This window comes from Chlamydotis macqueenii, chromosome 3, assembly GCF_036417535.1.
Source record: "Chlamydotis macqueenii isolate bChlMac1 chromosome 3, bChlMac1.mat, whole genome shotgun sequence".
NCBI lineage: Eukaryota > Metazoa > Chordata > Aves > Otidiformes > Otididae > Chlamydotis > Chlamydotis macqueenii.
This window is the reverse complement of record NC_141558.1, coordinates 66,374,689-66,395,045: the sequence shown is the minus strand read 5'-3', so window position 1 is coordinate 66,395,045 and position 20,357 is coordinate 66,374,689. Positions and strand designations below refer to the sequence as shown.

At 56.1% G+C, this 20,357-nt stretch overlaps 2 protein-coding genes across 2 annotated transcripts; one reads left to right on the top strand and one right to left on the bottom strand.

Moving 5' to 3' along the window:
* The first annotated feature begins 81 nt into the window (after positions 1-81).
* Positions 82-2,211, top strand: GNMT (glycine N-methyltransferase). Its single transcript, XM_086743438.1, has 6 exons — positions 82-308; positions 437-564; positions 840-953; positions 1,437-1,579; positions 1,719-1,840; positions 1,924-2,211. The coding sequence occupies exons 1-6, from the start codon at positions 103-105 to the stop codon at positions 2,093-2,095; spliced, it is 885 nt and encodes a 294-aa protein (XP_086599564.1). The 5' UTR covers positions 82-102; the 3' UTR covers positions 2,096-2,211.
* A 1,329-nt stretch (positions 2,212-3,540) lies between these two features.
* PEX6 (peroxisomal biogenesis factor 6) lies at positions 3,541-19,334 on the bottom strand. The gene is made up of 17 exons (XM_086745350.1): positions 18,432-19,334; positions 18,166-18,326; positions 17,352-17,435; positions 15,863-15,965; positions 15,547-15,683; positions 15,353-15,464; positions 12,287-12,495; positions 11,535-11,727; positions 11,081-11,157; positions 10,852-10,984; positions 8,502-8,707; positions 8,348-8,409; positions 7,792-7,900; positions 6,494-6,610; positions 5,833-5,910; positions 4,519-4,658; positions 3,541-4,190 (listed from the first exon to the last, which is right to left on the bottom strand). The coding sequence occupies exons 1-17, from the start codon at positions 19,329-19,331 to the stop codon at positions 4,054-4,056; spliced, it is 2,958 nt and encodes a 985-aa protein (XP_086601476.1). The 5' UTR covers positions 19,332-19,334; the 3' UTR covers positions 3,541-4,053.
* Between the last annotated feature and the right edge of the window lie 1,023 nt (positions 19,335-20,357).

Genomic DNA, 20,357 nt, shown 5'->3' with positions numbered 1-20,357 from the left:
CGCAGGGGGCGGAGGCGGCGGGGATTGGCGGGGCGGCGGGGGCGGGGCGGAGGCGGAGGGGGCGCGGTGCAGCGGGGACGCGTCGGTGCGGGTGTCGGCGGGATGGTGGACAGCGTGTACCGGACGCGTTCGCTGGGGGTGGCAGCGGAGGGGCTGCCGGATCAGTACGCGGATGGGCGGGCGGCCCGCGTGTGGCAGCTGTACATCGGGGACACGCGGAGCCGCACGGCCGAGTACCGCAGCTGGCTCCTGGCGCTGCTCCGCCAGCACCGCTGCCGCTCCGTCCTCGACGTGGCCTGCGGCACCGGGTGAGGCCCCGCGTCCCGCGCCCGCCCGCCTCCCCAGGGTCCCCGTCCCAGACGCCCCGCTGCCCCCCGGCCGTCCCCCGCGCCCCCCGCCTAGGGGCCGGCGCCCCCGCTGACAGGCGTGTCCCCAGGGTGGACTCCATCATGCTGCTGGAGGAGGGCTTCCAGGTGACCAGCGTGGACGCCAGCGACAAGATGCTCAAGTACGCGCTGAAGGAGCGCTGGGAGCGGCGCAAGGAGGAGCCCTTCGACCGATGGGGTGCGGGGGGCCGCGGGGGCCGGGAGGGGACACCAGCATCTCGATGTGTGGGAGGGGGGCTCTGCGCAGGTGGCCTTGCTGCGGGGACCGGCCCGTACCCGCTGCTGCGCTCTGCTCGGCAAGCCCGGGCCGTGGCCCTCACCTGCCTGCTGGGCCCAGGCCAGATCCAGCACCTGCAGGGTGCTGGGTGATGCTGGGGGTCTGGCATGCGGAGGGGGAGGCTTTTGGGTAGGTGGGGAGTCCTTGCCCTCATCCGCTCCCCTGTGCTGCTCCAGTCATCGAGGAAGCCAACTGGCTCACACTGGAAAAGGACCTGGAGAAGCCAGGGGACGGGTTTGATGCAGTCATCTGCCTGGGCAACTCCTTCGCGCACCTGCCTGACTTCAAAGGTGAGGGGGGGGGGGGGTGGGGAGGGAGTGGGTGTACCTCTGCACATGTGCACAGTGTCTCTCAGCAGGCTGAGAACATGCCCTAACTCATGCCATAAGTGGGCAAGTGAATTATGCATGGTGGAGTTGCTGTGTCATGGAGTCTGCAAGGAGGCCGAGCGCGTGCCCCAGTTGGTAGCATGAGTGGGGCTGCTGGGGCCTGTGGTGGTGGTGGAGCTGCATGCATCTGTGTCACAGCTCTGGCAAGGCTAGCGAAACACTCAGACTCGTGCCAGAAGTGGCATGGTGGGTTCCCCACGTAGCATGTTCTGCCCCAGTGAGGCTGAGAACGTGCCTGAGCTCATACCATGGGTGGGGCTGTGGGTTCTCCAAGCTGGGGGTGGGGGGCAGGGGGGAAGCACAGGTGGTGGAGTGTGTATGGGTGCGAGATGTGGTGCCGTGGGAACACAGTCAGTGCCTGTGGACACTACGGTTTCCTCCCAGGGGACCAGAGTGACCACAAGCTGGCCCTGAGGAACATCGCCAGCATGGTGCGGCCTGGGGGTGTCCTGGTCATCGACCACCGCAACTACGACCACATCCTGGCCACGGGCTGCGCACCGCCTGGCAAGAACATCTACTACAAGGTGGGTGGCCCCCCATCCCACTCCCCTCTGCCCCAACCCCCGGCCCTGAGGGGGCAAGGCAGGGCAAGGAGCAGGGCTGTGCCCAGGCTGGGGGCCACCACATCCCCGCAGGACACAGACATCTTCCTGTGGTTCCCAGAGTGACTTGACCAAGGACATCACCACCTCAGTGCTGCTGGTAAACAACAAGGCACACATGGTGACCCTGGACTACACGGTGCAGGTCCCCCCCACTGAGGCAGGGGCAGCCCCGGAGCTGAGGTGAGAGGGGGCTGCGGGGACGGGGTGGCTGCTGCCGTGCCCTGCTCTGCCCGCCCCGCCTCACCATCATTGCCTCCTTGCAGCAAGTTTCGGCTCTCGTACTACCCGCACCGGCTGGAGGCCTTCACAGCCCTGCTGAAAGCTGCCTTCCAGGGAAAGTGCCAGCACAGCGTTCTGGGCGACTTCCAGCCCTACACGCCGGGACAGGCCCACATCCCCTGCTATTTCATCCATGTCGTGAAGAAGACCGCCTGAGCGGGCTGCGAAGATGGGACTGTGGTGGCTGAGAGCTGCATGCAGCTCTGGGGACAAGCAGGGGCCTGTGGTCATTGCTGAGAGCCCTCTCCAATTAATGAAGAGCGTTCGTGAGAGCTACCGGAGCCCGTGATTCGTGTGTCCGTGTATGGGCAGGGTACGGGGCGAGGGGGACAGATGCAGCCACCTCAAGACTCCCGAGGAAGGAAGTGCTTGGCCTGGGGGGAGCATGGACCGCGTGCAGGCACAGCCTCACACCCAAGCCCCCTGCTGCAGGTGCCAGTTGTGCCTGTGGTGTGGTGTTTGGGGCTCCCCTTGAAGCAGAGGCAAGGGTGGGCTGGCTCCTGGCTGCACATTGCTGCCGAGCCCGCTGCAGCACAACTCAGAGGGGTTCTGCAACCAGCTTTTTCCCTTGTGTCCCCTCCCTCCAACCTTTTCTTGACACCCCTCAGCCACATCCAAGGGTGCTTCCAGGGTGGGGAAGGCTCTGCGCACCTCAGCAGCACTTTTGCTGTGGCTGCAGCTCCTTCCTTGCCTGCCATGGGGAAGAGGTGGTGGCCAGATTCAGTGGCGCGTTGTGGTCAGGGACAGCTCTGCCTGAACACGCTCAGGTGCCAGAGCAACAGGGCTCGAGGCACGCGTCGGCTGGATCTTTGTGCGTGAAACGCCTGCAGCTGCTGCAGAACCAGCCCTTTCAGGGAGCAGCTCACTGGGAAGCTGGTCCTCAACAGCCACGCTGGGCTCCGGGATGTCACTGCCAGTGGTCTCAGTGCAGGCATCAACGACCCCTTGGGCTGGGGCACACACAAGCCCCTGTGAGCCACACCAGCAGCTGCAGGGACCTGGCTGAGGCAGCTGCCAGGGCAGTTGCAGGGACCTGGCCACTACACGTTGCTCACACAGGGATTTATTTGGCATTTGTGCAGGTGTGATGGTGCCAGCAGCTGCCGTGAAGCTGCAGAGAGAGGCAAGATAGAACTTCAGGGGGTCTGGGCCAACTTGTGCTCAGCAGTGGCCAACACAGATAGTGCAGCTGGGAGCTGCTCCAACCATGGATTGAATAGGTTCAAGGCTGGAGCTCTCTGTCCTCATGACAGATTTTTCTTAGTATCCGGTGGGAATGTCCGTTACTGGCACTTGGCGCCATTGCCTCTTGTCCTGTCACCAGCACCTTCAGGAAGAACTGGGCTCCCTCTGCAGCTAGAGCTCAGCTTCCAGCTAAGAAAACCCCACTTCTTCAGCCTCTCCTCATCCACTATGGGCTCCAGCCATTCCGGCAATCTGCTGGATGAGGGTGGCCCCAGCCCTGTTTGCAGGGGCCCCCACTGTACCTGGAGGACACCAGTTTCTCTGCAATACCCAGCCCACCTGGGGGTTCGCAGAGACTTTCCTGAGCCCACAGACATAAGCAGTAAGCAAAGACCTGAGGCCAGGCAGTGAACACCTAGTGTCGAAAACCTGTGTTTATTCAGAGAGACCCTGTCGAGGCCAGGCCAGCTGCAGCAGCACTGCCCTGTGTCCTGCTGGCCTCAGCCACCACTCCTCCCTGGGGGTCGACACCCCTACAGGCAACTGCCTCCAGTTGCACTTCTGCTGCCAAACCAGGTGCGGTTTGGGCCTTGCTCCCCCACCAATGCTCTGTCACCCATGGAGACACTGCTACGTTGCCCACAACCATGGGAGTCTGCTTCCTCCCTGTGGGGAAGTCACCTCCATACACTTCTGGCAGCCCCAAGTGCTTCCTGAGCTGTGAGGGACTGTTAAAGAATCAGCCAGAGCAGCGCTTCCACCAGGCTTTGCCTCAAGAAACTGCACAGCCGCTTTTTCACCCAAGCTCAAAAGAGGGGTGGACCCAGGAGACATCAGAGAAGAACAGCTGGGTGCCTGTTTGTGCCTGTCCTCTCACACCCCTTAACCCACTGTCCCCAGCACTCCTCCAGCCCCAGCTCTGCTGAGCGTTAGCAGGCAGCAAACTTCTGCTGGATGAGTCTGTACCTGAGCAGCTCCTGCTCAGAGACCGATGGCTGCAACCTGGCAACAGCCTGCAGGAAGTCTTCCATGGTCAGGATCAGAGCAGAGCTCTCTGTATCCAGTCCTGCAAGAGAGAGAGAGAACAGGAGAAGGTTGAGAGCTGAGCACAGGGGTAGCTGGCAAAATCCAACAGCCCCCTCTCCAGCCACTGGAGACTGGAAGGAAAATCAGTGTCTCCTTCCCCCTGGAGCCAAGCACTGGAGATTAAGATGATCATACCTGCAGAAACTGCCTGCCTGCCTGCCAGTAACCCAAGGCCGAGAATGCAGACGTGGTCCCAAAGCAGTCAAGGTGCTTATCACAAAGCCCAGTGACCAGCAGTGGTAGCTCTCCTCTCTACCCCTGTGCTGGGACACCCCACTGTGTGGGACAGGTAGGGGCTGGGCTCCTACCTTCCTCGATCCATTCCACCTTGCGTTTGACAGCGCACATCATGGCATCTGAGCACAGGGCATAGATGTCTGCTCCTGTCAGCTGAGCCGGGCATTTTTCTAGGATGGTGGTGAGATTCACAGAAGGATCTAGTTTAAACCTGCCAAGAGAGAAAAGTGCAGGTATAAAAGCCACAAAAGAAACAGACCAGGAGAGATGCAGGAGCCAGTGTGAGTGGGCAGGAGGAATCAGAGCTCTCATGTTTAGCTACTTCTGAACTGTGCTCTGCGTGCTCCAAAAAAATCAAAGGGGTTGGTTTGTTTGTTTTTTCAATGCAGTCACTTCTCTTTGCGACATCCGCACAGCAAGGTCCTCTCTCCTGCTAAGTAAGATCAAAGGCAACTTTGAGTTCTCAGTCAGAGAAATTAAGTGCTCCACATGCCTGGGAACAGCCTACAGCCAGGGCTGGATAAGAACATATTTAATTACAGACAGCACAAACCACCGTAACACCAAAGCATCCCATCAGAGCCACGCTGCAGACAGTGAGCCTCCTTCAGCATGGTGCTGGAGGGCACGACGGCCAAGCCACATGGCGTGACAAGATGCTCGCACCCAGCCCACGCGCTCACCTCTCCTGCTAGCTTATTGTCACGGGCAGCAGCGGCCACAGCTGTTCATGACAGAAAGTCTCTGCAGAGGCAGATTCACAGCCGCTCACCCAGCTGCGGTGGGTGCTACCTCTGCACCTGAATTGCAGGGCTTGCTTTGCTCCCTCCAGAGATCCTCTCAGGAGCTCAAAGCAGCTGGGGAAGCAGTCAAACCCCACTCAGTGATCCCATACAACCAGGGTTTGGAAAGACACACAGAGCACAGGCTGAACACCCCTCAGCATCACAGGAGGAGAGGCAGTGAGATGAATGGAGTTGCCTTCACCCTTGGACCTGAAAACAGCAGGAGATGTGCTAGGGAAATTCTTGCAGGAAGCAAGTAGGAGCTTCCTGACATGTTGGTGCACTACAGTCCCATCCCACTGCTAGAATGCGGCTGAGCTCCTCAAGAAGAGCACGTGGGCACGATGACTGGAGAGCTCTACCAACCTCTGAGCTGAGCTCTAAGCTGAGCTGCTCCCATCTTGTAGGAAAACCAGCCCCAGTTCTGCTTCTGGAAATTGCCTTCTAGAACCTGCTGGCTGCGTGCAGGTCAGTGACTCAGCTGCTCCCCAGGGTTTGCACGTAAAGCCAAGCTAGAGCACACTACGCCATCAACCCCAGGAAGGCTGCGACCCACTGGAGGGTGGTGGAAGGCTGCTGTGAAAGCACAGGGTCACTCACTTCCTGGTGACGGCGCTCAGCACCTGCAGCTGTGACTCTCGGTCTTCGTTTATGCCCACATAGACCAGCTTGTCAAACCTGTCAGTAGAGGGAAGAGACAGTCGGGAACAGGCCAAGACAAATCTGCCACTGGTGCTCAGCCCTGTGCACTGGAAACTGAAGGGTGGCCCTGGGGCAGCTCTTTTTGTTGCCAAGTTCATGGACGATACAAAGCTTGAGGGGGAAGTAGTCCATGTGCTGGAGGGCAGGGCTGCTCTTCTGAGGGACAGGGCTTCTGGAGAAACAGGCTGACAGGAACCATGCGAGGTCCAACAACAGCAGATGGAAAGTCCTGCCTCAGGATGGGCAAGCCGCATGGCTGGGGGGCAGCTCTGCAGAACAGGCCCTGGGGGACCAATTCTTCCTGCCAGTTTGGTGCCACGGCAGGTCCCTTATTGCCCTACTCTGCTGCTGGGCCCACAACCAGAAGCAGGAGGGGGATAACAAGCAGTGGTACAGCCATAGGCACTGGCATCCTCTTGGCTTCCCCACAAGCCAGGGCTGGGGGGCCTTAGGAACAGTCTCTGTGGAGGGAATGTGGTGGGGACACAGTCCAGCTCATCACTGCCTGACGAGCTCTGGGGAACTGCTCTGGAGCGAGGCAGGGTACAATGCAACATACCTGCCTGGCCGGAGCAGAGCTGGGTCCAGGAGGTCAGGCCTGTTTGTAGCTCCAATGACAAATACCTCTCTGCTGGAATGAAGGCCATCAAGCTCTGCCAGGAGCTGCGAGACAACTCTGCAGGAAGCAAGACAGGATGCTCACAACTAGGCCTTGGCAAGTCACTCGCTGTCACCTTCAGCCACCAAAGAGATGAAGCAGCAAGGCCACTGGCAGGTTTATGTCTTGGACTTCAGCTCATTTCTCTTCTCTGAAGAGCCTTGACACAGACGCCCAGACTTATCCATTTGAGCGCAGCCCATGAGTGCATGGGCTCATTGCAAAGTGACTGCAAACTCCTGGTACCAGAACAATCCTTCGGGCCTGTTCTTGGCTCTGAACCCTTCCAGGATGGCCACACGTCAGACACCAGCAACACAGACTAAAGGTAGGCAGGCACACATGGCTACGGCTCAGGTTCCCTGCTCGGATGTGCTGGCTCACCCTAACTCTCCGTGCTATCTGGTACTGCCCAGCAAGTTCAGCTGCAAGACTGCCCTATCAGCCCACACTGGGATAGCCTGGCAGGCCAGTGATGCTGCCAACCAGTCCTCAGGGTGGGGAAGGGCTAACATGGCAGATCCAGTTTACAGTCACAGGTCTTAAGCTGGTCTGGCAGCACAGTACTTCAGTGCTGCACAGACCTCCTGGAACAGGGGTATCTCCATCAGGTTCTGGGATCACCTGAGCTCAGTAATGGGCACCCCCTATTAGTGCCAGCCCCTTCCAGAGCTGCTAGTTGGTGTGTGCGAAGAGGGATGCCAGGGGCATATGGTGTCACTGAAAAACTCTGCAGAACCCCTTGTGGATGGACGGGAAGTTTAGATGGGGACAATCAGCTCAGCAGAAGAGGTCTAGGGGAAAATAACCCCTGTTTCTGGGTATCTCCAACCTGTACACACTTCTACCAGAGGCAGCTGAAAGGTTTCCCACCGCAGGGAAAGAGCGGCTAATGGGAGGAAAGCATGGCAGGGGTGTGAAGGATGACCTTGGAGAGGCCAAAGGGAGCAGTTGGCAGCCACACAAGTAGCTGGAGAAGACTCTGGCTTAACCAAATGTTTGCACAACAAGCTTGGGCAATCGGGAATCTGTGGCAATGCAAACAGCACTACTAATGTCCACAGAGAGGAGACAGGCCATGCAGAGGAGCTGAAGGGAGCAGGGAGGGAAAAAGTAGAGAAAGAGAGCTGGGATGGACTCTGCTTCACAGGACAATCCTGTGCATCGCCTCAGCTGAGACTGGTATGCTGCTCACTCACCTGTCCATGACACCCCCTGAATCTCCACTCCGTCCACGACTCGGGGCCAGGGAATCCAGTTCATCAAAAAAGATAATGCAGGGAGCAGCTGCCCTGGCTCTGGCAAACACTGGGAAGAAACAGCACAAAAGGTGAGAAGGACCTGGAGGAGCAGTCAACAGCAACAGGACCTGCTACATCACTAGCAGGGAAGAGCTGTGGATGGAAACCAGCTGCCCACTGCCTCACCACCACCAGCTACTCCAGCCTGAGGGGCTCAGCGGGAATGGGAACAGGCAGCACCCAGCATGATGGGTCCTGAGGCTCAGCTGTGTCTCTGAGGGGCTGCTGTCCCATCAGGAACACCAGGAACAAGAGCAATAGGAGCAGAGGGAGCAGGAGGGGAAGCTGCAGCAAGGCAGGGAACAGACCGGGTGTAGGAGACAGCTGGGTTCGTGCCCTTGCTGGCAGCTGTGGGTGGGAGTTGGGAAGCGGGGTATAAGCACTACCTCCTTCTCTCCAGCACCACAGAAAAGCCCCATCTTCCCACATGTAGGAGCAGGATGCATCTGCTCACCATTACGCACGTTCTCCTCACTTTGCCCAACGTACATGTTGATGAGCTCTGGCCCTTTCACACTGTGGGGCAGGAAAAGAGGGAGCCAGTTAGAGCATGTCCAGCCACTGACAGGAGAAAGTCAGCCCCATTGCATGACCCCCCCACTCTTCACCTAAGGAACGTCATGGCACAGGTGGTTGCCACAGCTTTTGCCAGCAAGGTCTTCCCTGTCCCTGGAGGCCCGTACAGCAGCAGACCAGAGCGGCACAGACCCAGTGACAGCAGCTCCGGGTGCTCCAGGGGCAACTGGATAGTGTCCAGGATCTCCTTCTTCGCCTCCTGGAGCCCACCAACATCCTGCCAGGATACGGAGGGGATCTGCCAAGAGAGGGAGTTCCTGTTAGCACTTCTTCTGGAGCCCTGATCAGGCCTGGGCAGCTCTTGCTCCAGTGGCATAAGTCATCAGCCCCTCGTGCCATCAACTGTGTCTGGCTACGCAGCAAGTCAGCCATGCAGTGTGCTGCCCAGACATCCCTGCTGTGGGATCCCCCAGCATCCCCATTTCAGCTCTCTTGAGCTTTGCAATGGGGAAAACAAACTGCACATGTCCCCAGGCAAGCTGCGCTCGCAGCATGCCACTTCGTCTCGAATCCTCCGATGCATCTCATGTCACCTGTCGGCAAAAATACCCCAGGAAATCATTGCCCGCAGCTTCATGGGGAGAGAGCCCTTGGGATAGATGAGGGAAGGTAAAAATAATAAAGGAAAAAATAATATATATATATATATATATAAAGAAACCCAGACCTAGCAATTATGAGCTACTTGTGTTCAGGGCACCTTGTTCGCCAGGGTGGCAAGGCTGCGCAAGGGCTTCACACCACAGCGACAAAACCTGGGCTACTAGGACCTCAGTCACGTGAAGGAGGATGCGAGACAGACATCCTGGAGGACACTGTACAGAAAACTGGCTGCTTTTGAAAGGGGGAGATGCAAGAACAAAGTCCATGGATGCTTACAAGAAACAGATAGGGATGGGGTCAACTGTAAACACGCAAGGGATCATTGCGAAGAGAGGAAAGAGAAAACTTGAGAGGGGTGAGCCATGCCGCTTTTGTTATTTTGGGCTGAGCAAAACTATCTCAGAGGATGCTGCTGCTCTCTCACATCAGAAATAGCAGGAATGCCACAGTTTGCATGACAGATCCTACTGAGAGTCAGAGCAGCTCTCCTGGGAACGTGCAGAGAAAGCAAAGCCCCAAAACACTTCCCCCCAGCTGCTGGCTGGATGGGGAACAGGTGCCAGCACAAATGGGGAGTTTAAAAATAGGCTAGAGCAAAATTCCGTCCCCCTCTGGCTCTCCTTCCTTCATTACTTGAGATGATGTTATCTCATGCTATTTCTCCAGCTGTCCAGCAAGTCCGTCAGGAAAATCAGGTCAGATAAGATAAGGATTTCCAGAAAAAAAAAAAAATCTTTTAAAGCAAAAGGTCACAGACCCTCCTTCTTCAGTGCCAATGAATGGAAGAGTTGCCTTCCCCCCTGCACTCTTGCTTATGCTGCCTCACTATACAAAGCTCTACAGACAGCATGGGAGCTGGAAAACTGCAGCAAGGTTGCTTTCAGGGGAGAACATTGTAAGTCTAGGACATGTTGCAGACACTGCTACCAACTGGATGTTAGAAATTAGTTCTCTCCAGGAGGCTCAAGCTGTAACTGCAAACAAATGCGTGACTAACCAGAAAATGCAAGCACAAGGTGTCACCCTGCTAGGGCAGGGCTGCAAGTGAGCGGTTGGGGAAGGCGTCAGAATAACTGCTCCAAGGCCAGCGCTTCTTGTCCTGTGCTGAGCTCAGTCATCCACACTCGAAGGTGTGGAGAAGAGGCTCTGATCACTTTGCTTGGTCCCAATACCACACTACCCAGCAAAAACAGTCACCCTAAAAGCTGCTTTCCCAGTTGCTGAGCTGCCAGAGGCAGATCACGCCCCTCCCAAGAAGTTGACTCTGCTGGTTTTCTCTGTCCCTTTCCCTGACGAACTCTCAAGTTCTTCGAACTACCAGGCTGTCAGAAAAGCACGTGCCACTTTGAGCAGTGTCCAAGGCCAGGGATCAAGTACAAGGCTTCTCACATGTGGGGAAACTCCCCCACCAGCTTGTGCCCCAGCCTCTCTGCTCCCACACACCACGTGGCTGGAGAGCCAGCCTGCGGTTGCCTTTGCCTCTTGAAAGGCTGAGCTACCCTACAGCTGGCACCCCTACGGCACTAGCCAGTTGAGCTGTCTCCAATTAGAGCAGCAAGGGCTTCCCTGACCAAATTCAAAGCCAAGAGGGTGAAAAGCACTAATGGGGGGAAGCCCACAGTGGGACTGTTTCACACCCAAGGCTGGGGGAATACGTGGAAGGACACAGCAGGAAGTGAGGTGCTAGAGCACAGTCGCACCTGGTGAGGTCTGCGAGAGGCACCTTGAGCCGTACAGCTCTAGAGAACCAGCCTCCCCTCCTCTGCCCCAGCATCCTACCTTCGGGGCTCCCACTGCCTGCGAATGGGCATCGTGCAGCTGGTCCAGTGCAACACTAAAATCCTCCTCAAGCACTGGGAAGCCAGCAGTGCAAAAATCTCTCTCCACTTCTTCGCTCAGTCCACCTGGAAAACTGGGAGGAAAGAGAAGGGAAGCAGTCAGGCTCTGCCCCACTCCTGGCATTATCAGGCCAGCTGCAGCCCCTGCCCTCCCCTGTTGCCTGTGCTACCTCAAGGCCTGGATGCGGGTACAAGCAGCCCGGCTGCTGTGGGACAACAAGGCACAGAAATCTCCCAGCACAAAACCCTGTGAATGCGGAAACAAACAGCATCAGTTCAGTCCCTGACCACAGCTTCAGCTAGGTCATAAAAGGTGTATGGGGAAAAATTCCTCACAGAGTTTTTCTTTGAGCTTCCGTGCCCTGGTTAAAGGCTTTATTTTTTTTTCCCTATTGGCTCTGTTTTCTAGCAGAGCTGTGCATCAGCCAACACCTCTGAAAGAGGCATGCAGCCCTTAGGCACTAGAAATCTGCAGTTAAAGCTGATGTCTGCAGATAAGGGTTAACCACTGAAGAAGTTGACCGAGCTGTGGGAATTGCCCTCTTTCTCCATGGCCAGGTAGGGGAGGTTGGCCCAGTATTCCCAGCCCCTTTCATCTCCACATGTTGCTGTGGTTTCACTCACCGCAGTCCTGCGGGCCAGCTTGGATAGGCTCACTTCTTTGCCCAGAGGCAGACTGGCAGTCAGCATGCTCAGCATCGACCTCCTCTGCTCTTCTGAAGGGGCTTCGATTTTCACCTCATGAAGGAAAGCAGTCTGCACGTCTGTAGGAACATCCTGGGGCTTGCAGGTTGTGCCGATCACCAGGATAGAGTGGCTGTTGAGAAAAGGGGGACAGCGCATGGTCTCAGCTCTATGGAAGCTTCCCTCTTACATTGCCATCACCCATGCCATGTCACTCTCCAAAGGCCAGCATCTCCTCTGAGAAATGTGCACATACACATGGCCAAGGTGTCTTGCAGCCACTCTCCTCCAGCTTTGCCCTTGGACTGCTTTGTGAGCTCTGTCTGCAAGTCAAGGCCCTTCAAGTGACATCTTATTTGTTCGCTTGATGTCTCTCTCCCTGCACCCTGGTACTTGTCATAAGCCTCAAGATTCTCCTGGGGCCCAGCTCCCTTCTGGGGTCCCTGCGACCCTTGACAAGCCTCACAGCATTAGGTTTGCTTATCTGAACAACTCAGAAACCAGCTTCAGGCAACAAAGCTTCCCAATTCCCTCTGCCACTAAGCTGGAAGAACAAGGGCCCTCTGAAATAAACAAAGCAAGTCTGGGACAGATTCCAGCAGATTAAAAATAAAACAGGTGACTGCTCCCCTAGGAATTGCAGAAGCAAACAATCACCTCCGATGCCCACAGCAAACATGCAGGGTCCATACCTCAGTGCTGGGTCTCTGTTCAGGAGCAGCTGTCTCAGAGTAGCGATGACCCTGGCGTCCTCTCCTAGCCTGTCCCGGTCTCTGCCAAGCACCTCGATGTCTTTCAGCAGGAGCACACACGGGTGATACTGCTGGGCCTGGGCGAAGGCCATCTGTACTTTCTCCTCTGTGGCTCCACTGGTGTCACTGCACAAACTAACGCAATCAACCTGTGAGACAGACCACACAACACACAGTCCACAGCATTGCAACATGGACAGCTGGGGGACTCAGGACAACGTTCACTTCCATGGGCAATTCATAGCTGAAACGAGATCTAAGTGCATGTTTTCCAGAGACATAAAATAGACACATTCAGGACAGACTCAGACACATTCAGGACTTTCTGGCATGGAAAAGAGGCTGTTTCTTGCTTCTCTGCCAGAGGCAAGGTGGGCAGGAGGGTCTTGTCTGAAAGAGGTGAGGCCAAGGGACTGGAGAAGTCAGTACAGTGGATGTCACAGCTCAGCACCCTAAGCTGGAGGGGATGGGAAAGCCATGGAAGAGGCCAAGACAGGGAGAACAAGGTGCCTTGGAGGAACAGTGCAAAGAGCAGAGGGGGAGGTCCAGGAAACTGTTCAACCCACTGCCGCGCAGGCTCAAAGTGCAAGAGGAAGGTAGAAGGCAAGGGGGATGGGAAGTTAAAGGTGGCTAGAGGCCCAGACACTGTTTACAAAGCAAGCACTTGAAGTCATCCAAAAGGGAGAGCTGACCGGTGAGCCTTGAACAGCAGCTTGAACGCTGCTGGAAACAGGCAGTGCTGCCTCCTAGTGCTGCAAGGTTGCTCTGGGAAAGATAAACCATCTCCGGGATTCCCTGGGCCTTATCCTCAGAAAGGGTAGCTTGGAGCAGGGAGAATGTCACAGCTTCAAGAGCTGATGTAAAGGGTAAGGACGGGGACACAGAGCAGAGGAACTCCTGTGTATTACAGAAAAAGAACAGGAGCTAGGGTTGTGGCAGGCACAGTCTAATGGCAGCAGTATCTGTATGCAAGTACAAAAGGGCAGAAAGAAAGGACAAAAAAACCTGCTGATCTTCAAGTGGTGGAGATTACCGTGTGGAAGAATTACTGGGTCCTGGTAGGAGAGCAGGGAGAACAGTCAGAGGAAGGGAAGAGAAGGTGGAACAGTAACATAAGCATTGCAGTAAGTGAGAAAAGGAGGGGAGACTGTAAAAGCTGGGATATGAGAACAAGACGGACAGGAAATACCTCTGGCTTCAATAATAAGAGTGTCAGTCTTCAAAAGCAGCACACAAGGCCAAAACCAGACCTATAGCACTGCACATCATGCTAGAACTTAAGGCCACCTGTCAGGATGTGACAGTGCCAAGTGCGCCCAAACACATCCTATTCATGGATCTGAAGGTACCGTGAAGTCTCTGCAATCTTGTACGGGATCCCAAGAGCTATGGCACATTTGCAGAAGAGTAACAGCTCAGCACCACTAAGGATCATGTCCAGAAGATGAGCTGCACAGCAGCTGGCCAAGACTGTATCACCTCCACCACTGACCCACTGTTACAGCTTTACTTGGATAGAAAAGAACAGTTAAAGAGAGTAATGTCAACTTAACGGGACTCAGTTTTTAAATAGAAGAAGAAAACCCAAATATCCAAAAAGTTTAGCTTGTTTTCTATGAGTTTACTTTTAAAATACCCACAAAAAAGGAGCAAGCCTATGTTTTTCTTTCACAAAACAGAACCTTCCAGCTCTCTTCTTTCCATCTTTCTTCTTCCAAGTCGTTTCAGGGTTTCAGAAACTCTCCTAGAGAAGTCACCATGTGACTTCCAATCCCCTCACCTTCGCAAACATAACTCTACAGGATCAAGGAGATTAAAGCATTTGCAGGATACACCCAGACTGTCAGAGTGAACCAAAGAGGCGTGCAGAAGGAAAACAGTATTTTCAACAAGTCAGTGAAGGCTGCGTTGGTGCTCAGAACCTGCAGTGCTGGACAGAGACAAGGGCTAGACCTCATTTTGGCCACAAAAATTACCCAGTACAGCCACAGCTGTAAGAATAAATGAATGGCTGCACTGGTTCAGACCAAGAGTCCATTTCGCCCGCTGTTTGGTCTCCAAGCATGACTGCAAGCAGCTGCTTAAGAGAATAAGATCAGAGTAAGCACATATAACCCTCTCCCCTCAATACTCTTCCAGGAGCTACCATTCCCACCAAAAGTTATTTTCCTCGTCAGATGTGGTTTCATAACAGTAGATTTATCCTCCAAATACTCTTAGCTACACAAAGAACCATCCCCTTTAGCTTGCGTGTTCCCACTAGCTTCACCTGACAGCCCCAGGCCTCGTGCTGGTACAAAGAAAAGCAAATTCTTTCCACTCTCTGCTGACCATTTGAGATCTTGTAAACCTCTATCAAACTCTCCCTAAGTTCTCTATTTTTCAAGCTGAAGAGCCTGTTCAGCTGCTCACCACACAGAAACTGATTTAGACCGCTCACCTTCCCCAGTGTCCTCCTCTTAATTTTTCCAGTTCAGCTTTATGCTTTTGTGCTGGGAAGACCTGTGCATGACAGTCAAGCTGTGGCAAGACACGAATCTGCACAGCAGCAGCACCTACTCTTGAGTTTGTTTCCTAAAATGTGATCTGATTTTTGACATATATGGACAAAAGAGCCCAAGTTTTCATGGGAAAACTCTAAATTACTGATTCTGAAGCACTGGAGGTACACGCCAGAGGAAACATCTCTTCATGCTTACGCTCTCTTCCTGAGCATCTGTTACTGGCCAGTCTCAGAAATGGGCCAGGGGGCTAGACAGACCTTTAGGTTGATCCAAACGGTTACTCTGAGGTTTTGCCCATCAGCAGCCATAACCTGTGCCAGAGCGAGCTGCTAAGCTCAGCGTACTCAGACTCCTTTTATCTGCATGCGCACATGGGAGCAGCTCCTGGGTAGAACCATGTCACGGTTGCAGCAGGGGTGTTGGTATGGCTAACCTACAGAACATTTCTGTAATTCTTCGTACACTGTAAATCCACCAATCACCTGCCCACAGGAGGAATTACCTTAAAGAGGTGAAGGTTGAGGCAGCTGCACACAGCTCTGACAGCCACCAGTTTCCCACTGCCACTTGGCCCCGAGAGGAGAACGCTGCCAGCCCCACTCAGTGCACTTGCCCTGTAACAGAGGCAGTTCTCCCGGTGACTGGGAAGCAAGGTCCTGGATCTCCTGGGGCTTGCTAGAAGGAATTCCAACTCACTGACTGTTCAGGTGAGGCCGAAGAGCATCACAGAGCTGCTTCACAACATCAGAAAGTCCAGCAGGAGACAAACTGCTCCAGAACTCGTGGCTGTAATAGGCTGGGGCAGATGGGACAGCGCTGTTTGTTGAACCCACCTATGAGGAAGTGAAAACAGCACTCTGTGGAACACCACTTGAGAAAAGACAGGTACCAAAGTGACCAAGTCGGTCCTCCAATTTCAGACACAAGCCTCCACAGGCACTTTTGTCATCCTTAGCACAACCTCAGCCTCAGATCTCCTGTACACACTCCCTACTCTCCACTGACATCTTACCAGATAGAGAGAGGTGTTCTGGGTGTCCACCAGGTAACCCTCAGATTGCTCGCCTTCCACCATGCCTAAAATCTTCCTCACTTTGAAGTAAAGCTCTGGCCACCTAAGGGGAAAAAAAAAAAAAAAAAAAGCAGTCTAAATTGTTGAGTCAAGATCTGGAAGACAGGAACAATACAGTTGTCAACAAGAAGGCAGCCGAAAAGCACAGGTCAGCAGAGATACTCTTGCCCTCTCCCAGGACCCACATGGATCCTTTACAGACCTCGGTGCGCTGCCTGGCCAGACAGACCAACAGGACTGTCAACAGCTGCAGCTTCTGCTGGTGGCTTCAGTGCACAAGTACAGCTGTATTAACCTTATTTCATCTGTCTAAGAGCTCAAGACATTCTCTCTTCTGCCATCACTTCCTTTGCTACAACTCCACAGAGATTCACCTGCAGCATATAAAACCTTAGAGCGCAGAGTCCTCTAGGCTGCAGACTAGGACTCACCCAAATACCATGAGAACCTTACAGGCACCCTGCCCTGGACACCTCACAGGAAAAATGCTTGTTCCTACACCGATATCCCACTGGACAGATTAAGAATCTGCGGAGGTTTCCTCCAGGATTTTCTCCACCCTCTGAAAAATTGTACCACTTGCACACCAACACAGTTACAAGCTCCTTAGGTCCCATGAACTCTGCTGTCTTCTCTGGCTTGCCACGGGGCTAGTATCTGAGTTCACAAATGGAAGACTTTTGCCTCCTATGGTCCCACCTCCCGCTGAGAAATAGCCTTAGAAAACACTTATTGTAGGAGTGCTGTGAAACTGTTAAATTTTAAAATACATAGCGGAGCTGAGCAGTGTTACAACATGTCACTGGGTACATCCTGCGTGAATCATTCAAGGCAATTCTTCACATCGCACGCCTCGGTTACCTGCGGCAGACCCCTCAATGACACAGCCGAAGCATTTCTATTAACACCAGCCAAATCCTGCTGCAAGCATCCCTTCTCTGGTACAAAGGTGACTTTCATCTAGCACAGAACTGTTTCAAAGCAGTATGAGCAAAACCAAGGAAGGCAGAATCGGTGGCCAAACAAAGTTATTCTAACATGAACTGTAAGTGTTTACATTCACACTTTGTTTATCACACATTGACAAGGTCAGCTTCCACTTTGCTTTCGTTACGTGGCACTGGCTGTCCTCAGGCCACACCTTCCTGCTCTTCATTCTGTTTCCTCATCAGTTTTTCTCTCTCTTTTCCCTTTCTTCTCTCCATGACTATCTGGGTGAGCTAAGGGAGGCCTCCCTCTTAGCTGCAGCCCTCCATAATCCAACAAAAACATTTTCCCCTTGCCTCTAAAACAGGAGGCAGATAAACTCTAAGCTCCAGAGACACATCCGAATGGAATCCATTGTCTTGTTTCAAGAAAGTCAGTAGTGGAACAGTGTCTTTTCTCTTACAGTACTCGTGTAATAGAGCCCTATTTTGTTGCCACCTACCTTAGGAATTTGTCTGCATTTACTTCTAAAAACTCGGCGTATCCAAATGTTGGAACACATAAGATGTCTCCCTCCTGGACAAGCCTACAAAAAAAACATGGAGTTTCACCAGTGAAAGAAAGTAAATCCTTCTGGTTGTCTGTCCTCCCCACCTCATACCACATGCATCTTTACAGAAAAGGATGCAGCTATTCCTTTCTGACTCACTCCTTTCCTGTGAATAAAACTCTGAATAGTCATTTGAAGGTCTAGCATGGACTTGATGCAAATAGGCACATCCAGACTACTAAGGGGAACCTTCTGGGAATGGTATAGAAGATGAACACCATTTAAAGAGCACTTCTTCCAGGCAAAATAGCCTCCTTATCCCTGGAACTGCTGAGTATAATTCCAACAACAGAAAGCCTCGACAGCCAAATGAAAGAGGCTCGGAAGCAGATGTCCTAAGAGAAGATGGCAACAAATCCAGCTTCCCAGTTAGTCAACTTCATTCAAAGCCAAAAACTGAGGTTATGAACATGCTCCAGAACAGAGGTTTGTGGGGCAGTGCTCGGGAGCCTGCAGCACTGGATGGTAGATGACGAGGAAGGAGACTTGAAGATGACTTCCGAAGGAGAGGGTAAGAGGTGTCATGTGCAAGCAAAGCACATTCACAAGGAGAAGACGGTACAAGTGGATGCTCTTAAACTACTCAGCATCTGCATTAAGGTGTTGATGATGCACAACATCAGTGCATATCAGATCTGGCTGCTACAAATACAGAGTGAGGGTGCACCTCACGAACAAAAATGTGCCTGCCCCCCGCACGGCTCACCGGGGCGTTTCGAAGTGCTTGTAGAGGATGCGGTCGTAGCCTCCCCGGGCGCTGTAGGCCGGCGAGCAGACGACCTCCAAGTGCAGCTCCTTGGCGAAGGGCGGCACGCACAGCACGGACCGGCTGCAGTTCCCATCCGCGGCACCGGACCTTTCGTATCGCTGCGGAGGAGACGGGGCGCACGGTCAGACCCCGCCGCCGCCGGCCCCAGAGGCCTCCGCGCTCCTCCCCAGCCCACCTCCCGGGGGTGCCCGGTCCCGGCTCACCTGCAGGCGGAGGTGCGCAGCGGCGGCGGGGTCGCAGCCCAGGTTGAAGGCCAGGGCGGGGGCCAGTAGAGCGGTGCCGTCGGCCGGGCCGCGCCGGGCGGCCCGCGGGTACTCCCAGGGCGGCGGCCGGGCCAGCAGCGCCGCCAGGTGCTGGCGGGCCGCCCCCTCGGCCCCGACCCGCACCCACTCCCCCTGGAAGAGCCCCAGCGCCAGCAGCCCACGTCGGCTCACCCACACCTCCGCGCCGCCACCGCCCGCCCCGCCGCCGGGGGCCGCCCGCAGCCGCCCCGCCGCCTCCCCCTCCGCGGTCCCGGCGGCGGCGAAGCGAGAGACGAGGGGGGGTGCGGCGGGGCGCCGGCAGGGGGCGCCGCCGCCGCCGGCGGGCTCGCGGGCCGGCGGTGGCGGCGGGGGGGCGAGGGCGGTGCGCGTGCCGTTGCCCAGCAACCCCTGAAGCGCCGGCCGCGCCTCCAGCACCAACGGGCCCGGGCCTGGGCCCGGTCCCGGCAGCGCCTCGCCCCGCCGCACCAGCACCGCGCCGCCCGCCGGCCGCCCCCCCCGCCCCGCCGCCCCCAGCAGCACCCAGGCCAGCGCCGGCGGGCGGCGCACCGGCCACACGGCCACCCGCCGGCCGGCCGCCAGCCCCAGCCGCCGCAACAGGGCCCCGCGCAGCCACAGCTCGGCGCCCCGCCGCCCGCCCGCCTCCAGCGCCACGGCGCTCAGCAGCACGGCCTGCGCCCCGGTGCGCCCCGCCGGCCTCACCGCCAGCACCAGCCCGCCACCGCCGCCGCTGCCCCGCCCGCGCAGCGCCGCGCACAGCGGCGGCGGGGCTAGCAGCAGCGCGGTGGCCGGCGCCAGCTCCGCCGGCGGGGCGTCCAGCGGCCGCAGCACCACCACCGCCATAGAGCCGCGCCGCCGAGCGGGGCGGAATGGAGCCGACCCCGCCCCGCCACCATAGAGCCGCGCGGCTAGAGAGGGCGCGGCGCGCAGGCGCAGGGCGGCCGCGGGGCCTCTGCCCGCTCCGCCAAGGCCATCGAGCGGCGGTGCAGAGCGGCCCCGTCGGGCCGGGGACCGGAGAGCGGGCGCTCAGCGGCCGCTATCCCTCAGCAGCGCCCCGGCCTGGGCCCGCTGCCAGTGGTGCGGTGGCGCCGGTCCCGTCCTCCTCGGGCTCCAGCGGGACACAACCAGAGGCTGCGGGGGGTGGGAGAGAGGGGGAATGGGGCCAAAAAGGCCAGGGAGGCCTTTGCTGCCCTGCCCGCCCTGGGCCTGGCTCAGCGGAACGTGGGATGAGAGGGAGATGGCGCGGACACAGAGCAGAGCAGGGTGCCCTCGCCGGTGCCAACCCGGTGAGGTTTTGCGGGCTGAAGACGTGCGCTTGGTTCGTAAGAATGTGCTTGTGTTGGTGTTAGTGCTGGCCTAACCTTGGAAAGGAGCAGCGTGGAGGGAGTCAGAGCCTCTGACCCCTGGCTTGCTCTGGGGAAGGGGCTGCTCGTTGTACCGAGTGCCGGCTGGTCGTCCAAGAAGAGAGTAATGAAAAAAAAAAACAAACGAAACCCGGAGGATTCTTTAATTCTGAATCCAGACACCCCTGCGTGTCGCCCCACAGGGACCTGGTGGACTGAGAGGAAGGAGCGAGGCTTCTGGTACCCCGGGACTCCAGCCAGCCCTCCCCGTTCCTGGGCTGCTCGCTGGTTCCATCGCCCAGCTCCACACGAGGGAGCGCTTACAAAACGTTCCTACTGGCTTCCCAGTCTCCCGGTCTGAAAATCCAGCCCGCAGCTTGGGAAGATGGTCCGAGACAAAATGCCAGTTAGAAATTAATATTACTAAGCTGTACAGAAATGGCACCATGAAGATGCTTCTGCAAATGCAGCCCTGCAGCGTTCTCTGTTCTGGTCTGCCCGGGGCCCATCACCAGGACACCCCCAC

Excerpts from the sequence above, each read along its gene's own strand:
- GNMT (XM_086743438.1), top strand. The coding sequence starts at position 103 with ATGGTGGACAGCGTGTACCGGACGCGTTCGCTGGGGGTGGCAGCGGAG. Across the intron at positions 954-1,436 it reads GCACCTGCCTGACTTCAAAG|GGGACCAGAGTGACCACAAG; the intron begins GTGAGGGGGGGG and ends GTTTCCTCCCAG. Across the intron at positions 1,580-1,718 it reads GCAAGAACATCTACTACAAG|AGTGACTTGACCAAGGACAT; the intron begins GTGGGTGGCCCC and ends TGTGGTTCCCAG.
- PEX6 (XM_086745350.1), bottom strand. The coding sequence starts at position 19,331 with ATGGCGGTGGTGGTGCTGCGGCCGCTGGACGCCCCGCCGGCGGAGCTG. Across the intron at positions 15,465-15,546 it reads CGGCCTCACCTGAACAGTCA|GGCAAGTGCACTGAGTGGGG; the intron begins GTGAGTTGGAAT and ends CCTCTGTTACAG. Across the intron at positions 11,728-12,286 it reads AACAGAGACCCAGCACTGAG|CCACTCTATCCTGGTGATCG; the intron begins GTATGGACCCTG and ends TTTTCTCAACAG.